At 47.1% G+C, this 6727-nt stretch overlaps 2 protein-coding genes across 3 annotated transcripts in view; one reads left to right on the forward strand and one right to left on the reverse strand.

Moving 5' to 3' along the window:
• LOC108539312 (chromosome-associated kinesin KIF4A-like) overlaps positions 1–4937 on the forward strand; it is a gene marked incomplete at its 5' end in the record, with an annotated part of 20464 nt that extends 15527 nt beyond the window's left edge. The window contains 3 exons of the mRNA XM_017887900.1: positions 2180–2296; positions 3715–3837; positions 4116–4937. Of these exons, the coding sequence (XP_017743389.1) occupies positions 2180–2296; positions 3715–3837; positions 4116–4319 (444 nt within the window). The remainder of the gene's footprint in view (positions 1–2179; positions 2297–3714; positions 3838–4115) is intronic.
• The window catches only part of LOC108539316 (uncharacterized), a 15702-nt gene continuing 13313 nt past the window's right edge, over positions 4339–6727 (reverse strand). Inside the window, exon 3 of one of the 2 annotated variants that reach the window (XM_017887909.1) lies at positions 4339–4420. In XM_017887909.1, coding sequence (XP_017743398.1) covers positions 4389–4420 — 32 coding nt within the window. In that variant the 3' untranslated portion in view covers positions 4339–4388. The remainder of the gene's footprint in view (positions 4421–6727) is intronic. The other variant, XM_017887908.1, reaches the window with a different exon arrangement.

A 6727-nucleotide genomic window follows, 5' to 3' on the forward strand; every position in this document is an offset into this window, starting at 1 on the left:
TTTTTTTCTTTTTTGAGACGGTGTTTCACTCTGTCGCCCAGGCTGGAGTGCAATGGCGTGATCTCGGCTCATTGCAACCTCTGCCTCCCAGGTTCAAGCGATTCTCCTGCCTCAGCCTCCTGAGTAGCTGGGATTAAAGGCATGCACTACAATGCCCGGCTAATTTTGTATTTTTAGTAGAGATGGGGTTTCACCTTGTTGGTCAGGCTGTTCTTGAACTCCTGACCTCAGATGATCCACCCGCCTCGGCCTCCCAAAGTGCTGGGATTACAGGCATGAGCCACTGCGCCCAGCCAGGATGCATTATTTCAAATGGGATCCGACTGAGCCGGGGTACAGTGAAATAATTACTCCCCATCTTTTCTGAACTCCAGATTTCTACCTGACTGCATTTGCTTTGGGACAGCCATTTCAAGCTGTTGACTCACAGAGCTTGCTTACACCTCAAATCCCTACGCCCTTTTCTGCACAGTCTTTTTTTTTTTTTTTTTTTTTTGAGATGAGGTCTCACTCTGTCACCCAGGCTGGAGTGCAGTGGCGTGATCTCAGCTCACTGCAGCCTCCACTTCCCAGGCTCAAGTGATCCTCCCACCTCAGCCTCCCGAGGTTGCCACCATGTCCGGCTAATTTTTTGTATTTTTGGTGGAGACAGGGTTTCATCATGTTGCCCAGGCTAGTGTCAAACTCCTGAGCTCAAGCGATCCACCCGCCTTGATCTCCCAAAGTGCTGGGATTACTGGCATGAGCCACTGCACGGTCTACTTTTAAGCCAGATCACTCTCCATATTGTATTTCTATGACTGAGTTGAGGGGAACCTAAATACCAAACTTACAAACTTACTTTCTTTCTACTTTCACACCTTAAGTCCAGCCTGTCAAAATATTTTTGAATTGTGATTCTTTTATCTTACATATTACTCATCCTTCCAGCTTTCTGTCATTGTTAGAGCTGATAAATATGCCTACCTTATAGACTAGTTATGAGATTCAAATGAGATTTTGTATTTATGTACATGAAAGTACTTTGAAAACTGTAAAGTGCTATGAAATGTAAATGATTTTATTTCATATCATCAGTGATTTATCAAAATGTGGTAAGGACAAAGCCCAGACTAACACTGGACAAAATGCAGAAATGTGAGCTGGCTGAAAGTACAGTTTGGTAATTCTAAAAATACTGAGCAACTACACTCAGTTTTTAAATGTACTTAACTATACTACCATCCAGCTCACAGTTCTTCACTTTGCCCATAAAGTTGTCACAAGAGTCTTTGTCAGTTGCCTTGCATTATGCTATCCCTCTGATCTGTCCTTCAAGTATTCTGTCCAAAAGAAAATGGATTTTTCAGCCAGGCGCGGTGGCTCACACCTGTAATCCCAGCAATTTGGGAGGCCAAGGCGGGCTGATCACCTGAGGTCAGGAGTTTGAGACCAGCCTGGGCAACGTGGTGAAACCCCATCTCTACTAAAAATACAAAAATTAGCCAGGTGGCCAGGCATGGTGGCTCACGCCTGTAATCCCAGCACTTTGATAGACCGAGGCAGGTGGATTGCCTGAGGTCGGGAGTTCAAGACCAGCCTGGCCAGCATGGTGAAACCCTGTTTCTACTAAAATACAAAATTAGCCGGGCGTGGTGGCAGGCACCTGTAATCCCAGCTACTCGGGAAGCTGAGGCAGGAGAATTGCTTAAACTCAGGAGGCGGAGGCTGCAGTGAGCCAAGATCGTACCATTGCACTCCAGCCTGGGCAACAGAGCAAGGCTCCGTCTCAAAAAATTAAATAAAAAAAATTAGCCAGGCATGGTGGCGTGCACCTGTAATCCCAGCTACTCAGGAGGCTGAGGCAGGATAATTACTTGAACCTGGGAGGCGGAGGTTGCAGTGAGCAGAGATCGTGCCACTGCACTCCAGCCTGGGTGACATAATAAGACTCCATCTCAAAAAAAAAGAGAAAAGAAAAGAAAATGGATTTGTCTGGCAAGACTTGTTCTCTTTAAACCTGTGACAGTTCTTGGTGATTATTGTTTCACCAAAGAAGAGAGGACTAAGGAGATTGAAGCTTGGTAGATAATAGTACTTTCCATTTTTTTCTAGAAAAGCTTGCAAATGAAGGGAAGTCATTTTAAACTAGTCTTCTAACCCTTTCAGTAATGTGTCTTTCTGCAAACCTGTTTTGCAGTGTTCCTGCAAGGGCTGGTGTGGAAACAAGCACTGTGGGTGCAGGAAGCAAAAGTCAGACTGTGGTGTGGACTGTTGCTGTGACCCTACAAAGTGTCGGAACCGCCAACAAGGCAAGGTAGGATCAGTGCTGTTTCCTCTCCCCATCCCTTCAGACCTCCCACTAGTTTCCACCCTCTTTTTCTGCCTTCCGTCCTGAAACCTGGAGTCTCCTGCACAGCTCTTCCTACCCTTCTCCTTCCCTCTGAACCCAGGAAAAGAGACAGTTCACTTCCCAATCCTTTTTCCTTGCTGCTTGCCTATTCACATACCGCTTTCAGAAACCACGGTGCTTCCCAGGAGATTCCCAGGTATAGAGCTCCCTACCCCCAGGCTTGGCTGTAAAGTTTCGGTACTGTTTTTGAGACGACAAGGACAAGAAAGCAGGCATTCACAGGCATATAGACACGTAGGATCAAACTAGTCCAGAGGTTTAACTGGAACTGTAAGACCCACGTGCTGAGATAGCAGCTTCCAGGAAGTTAATCCTTCTGACATCTTGAGACATTCGTTACTTAGACTCTCCATGGCAACCAGCTAGCTATTGCATGGCTCTAGGAAAAGACCCACAGGAACCAGGCCTTTCTAATAGTCACTGTTGTAAACCAAGTTAATCTAAATGTCCTCTTAATATTGTTCCCAGGAATAGCAAACTCAGGAAAACCAAATGTGCCCTGGGAAGAGCAGCACCAAGCAGGTCAGATTCCTATACCTGCCTTACACCTACCTGTGCAATAGCAAAAATGCATTACTACAGCTCTCTATGTGATATACAATAATTCTAGCAAGCACGGTCTAATGATGATTCATCATGCATTTCTTGAACATCCACATGTGAAGAGTTTCAACCTGCATCTTCTATTAAAAAGACCTCTGGCCGGGTGCAGTGGCTCACGCCTGTAATCCCAGCACTTTGGGAGGCTGAGGCNCTTGTAATATACATAGGCAAGCCAGAAGTCAGGCTAAGAACTGTAGAAGTAGCAGAGACCTTGAGGATACTCTATTCCTGTGGTTTTTCAATTTGGGTTCAAGAGTCATGTAGTAGCTCCATGAAAGGGCCTCCAGGCAGAGGGGCATGGCCCCTCCCTCCCTCCTCCCATCTCTGTCTGTCTCTCAGAATCAGTTTCGTTAACTGAAAGGAATACTAATACAGGCAACACCCAGTATGGATGCTAAAAGGGATATCGCAAATTGTAGAGAGGGGGAGTTTAGTCAAACAAATGACCAAGGTTTTCTTTGCTTTAAACCTGTCCTTGTGAGATGTCCCATGCCACTACCTAGTCTTTGCCTTCAGAGGCTACCTACAAGCATTGCTCCATTCCTTCAGGGACAGAGTATGTCAAACACTGTGACCTCCCCAAGCAGGGCCTCCCTAAGACTTGCTTCAGCTGACTAATCAGGCACTTAGAACTGTTACCTCTTTGGTTAAATGGGAGCAGACTGATTTTGTAATCCTGACAGCCAAATTTATAATATGCCTGTCTGCTTGATTTTCAGGATAGCTTGGGCACTGTTGAACGGACCCAGGATTCCGAAGGCTCCTTCAAATTGGAGGATCCTACGGAAGTGACCCCAGGATTGAGCTTCTTTAATCCCGTCTGTGCCACCCCCAATAGCAAGGTAGGTGGGCTAAAAGGCAGGCATTGGAAAACTGGATTAGCATCCTTCTCTGCGTTATCTATGACAGACCAGTAGAAGAGAGGCAGGTGGAGTAAAGGTGTATTCAGCTTGCTGGGAACTAGGGGTCACGCATAGACTAGAGTCTGGTTTTTTCCATGGAATGATCTTAAAGAATACCTCATACTACTGGGAGTACGTCGAGCATCTATAGCAGCTCGGCTGGGCTGAGCTTCTGCCCCTTTCTAAAGTCTATTCATACGTGTCTCTGTCCCTCCTAGATCCTGAAAGAGATGTGCGACGTGGAGCAGGTGCCGTCAAAGAAGACTCCCCCAGCTCCCTCCCTTTTTGACCTCCCAGAGTTGAAACATGTAGCAACAGAATACCAAGAAAATAAGGCTCCAGGGAAGAAAAAGAAACGAGCTCTGGCCAGCAACACCAGCTTCTTCTCTGGCTGCTCCCCTATCGAAGAAGAGGCCCACTGAAGTTGGAGTCATCATCTCTACCCTCAGTCTGGCTTGGGAGATCTTTCAGGTTGCAGCCAGAAGGGGTTTTTAAATGACTTCTCTGGATTTCAGGTTTCTTGCTGTTGAAAAAAGGAAAAAAGCGTTACTGAAAAGAAGGTAACCCCTGTTGGATGTTGGCCCTCAGCCTCCAGCTCCAGACTACTACTCACTGTTCTCCAGAAGGGTGCTAAACCACCTACTGAAGAGAGAACCAACTGACTTTCCTAATGACTCATCAGGAACCAGTCCTCAAAATCATCAAGTTATTTCTTATTTGTGAGCAGTTCAGGCTATCTCATGACGGGGATGAGGCCAAGGCTTTCTTATCTTTTGGTTGTCTCTGCTTAACGGAGGAGCCTGGCCTAGGATGGAGGCCTGGTTTAGATCTTTCATTCCACCTCAGGAATGGGGTTGTGATCTGTACTGTCCTGACCCTCTCTGAATTGTGTTTCGATAGTACTCTCGATTGTCTTCCATGTTGTTGAAGTAAATGAATTATTTTTAAATGTTAAGTAAGTAAATAAACCTTAGCCCATCTACTGTTTGGGAAGATCCTTCTGTGCTAGAGGGATAAATAAAATTTCAACCTGTGTTCCTGAGCCCCTGAGGAAGCTATTAAGGGGATTCATTACAAGTACCTGAGCCTCCCTGCCTTATTGTAGCTGCCCTGTTTCCCAGAAGGTAGTGTGGAGTGTGACATGTCTTTATGTTGCTCTGCTACCCTAAGAAATCAGAATCATGTTAGCAAGGCCAGTGGCCTGACCTCCACTGTAGAACCTGCCTGGCTTCCAGATTTGGGAGGAAGAAACCACGTTTACTAACCATCTCCATGTTCTTGCCACAATTTTATTTGTTCTTCACACACACACACACAAAGGTCAACATAGATAGATGTCTTTATTTTGCATTTGAGGAAACTGGGGTACAAAGAAGTTAAGTAACTTACCCAGAGTCACAAAGTTAGTGAGCTAGGACCCGAACGCAGAGCTACCATCCAAGCTTCACTCTAGCCAACTCTCTAGAGTGCCAGCAGCAGCCACTTCTAATGCCCTGCAGCCTGATTTCTTAGTGGAGGAGGGGCATTGCACCATACTGCTGTCCAGTCCCAGGACAGAACGGCACTGGCTCCTTGCATTCTCCTTTGAAAGATGCTTATGCCTTACAATGTATCAGGGTTCTCCATCTCTGCTTAAAGCTAAAAGGGGGCCAGCCCTGGAATACCATACACAGGCTGCTGACTGGCCTTGTCTTCTGAGGTGCTCACAAGCCCTGCGCTTCATATCTATGCATTCTAAATCCCAAAACCCTTCTCCCCAAAAAAGCTCCCAAACCATCCCCAAAAACTCAAAAGCCAAGACTCCTCTAGAATCCACCAGAGCCCAAGCAAAAGAAATTGAGCAACAGTCTGCCTAGAATGAAGCCTGCAATGGACTAGGTGACCTGCTGGTCCTCCCTGGCCTCCTGCCAGCAAGCAGCCCTGCTTCTCTTTGCATTTTAATGCCGAGGGAGCCTCTGCCATTGCCAACTAGAGCCTCTGGACACAATGGGAAGGCTGAGTGGGAGGGGGGCCAGCTCTTGGCATAAGAGAGCCAGTCTTCCTTCTCACTATTTGAAATCCAGTGTGTGGCGGGGGAGGGGTAAGCAGACTTATCCCCAGAGAAAACATCCTTTCCCACCAACACTGCACTAATAGCCCCCAGACCTCGAGTCACCGCATCAGGCATAATGTAGAGGGAGAGGTCAATCAAGCCAGCCCCTGGCCCCCATCCCACCCAGACCCCTGTGCTTTAGCACTAAGCAAACTCTATAGCATGCTAACCAGCCCTTCCCCGCTGATGCTATAGTAACAGCATCTTTTGTATGTGTTCATCTTCCAAAAGCCTGTGACCCCAATATATGCTACACTCCTCAAAGGATTCTTGGAAGGAGACTTATATGCCTTAGGGACAAGGCAGTAGAAATGACACAAGTTCTGAATGAGCATCTCCTGTCTGGGGTGATGAGGGAAGACGGGAGAACTACTAGTGTCACCCAGGATCCACAAGGCCCATGGGGACCTCTGGTCCAGAAACAGGGCAACTTGCTGTCCAGAGTTCAGGAAGTAGCTTGCAGCTTCTGTTGCCCAGGCTGGAGTGCAGTAGCACAATCTCAACTCACTGCAGCCTCGACCTCCCGGGCTCAAGCAATCTTCCCACATCAGCCTCCCAAGTAGCTGGGATTATAGGTGCACACCACCATGCCTGGCTAATTTTTGTATTTTTTGTAGAGACAGGGTTTTCACCATGTTGGCCAGGCTGGTCTTGAACTCCTGACCTCAGGTGATCCACTCGCCTCGGCCTCCCAAAGTGCTGGGATTATAGGCGTGAGCCACTGCACCCAGCTGATTC

This window comes from Rhinopithecus bieti, unplaced genomic scaffold, assembly GCF_001698545.2.
Source record: "Rhinopithecus bieti isolate Rb0 unplaced genomic scaffold, ASM169854v2 scaffold_18033, whole genome shotgun sequence".
NCBI lineage: Eukaryota > Metazoa > Chordata > Mammalia > Primates > Cercopithecidae > Rhinopithecus > Rhinopithecus bieti.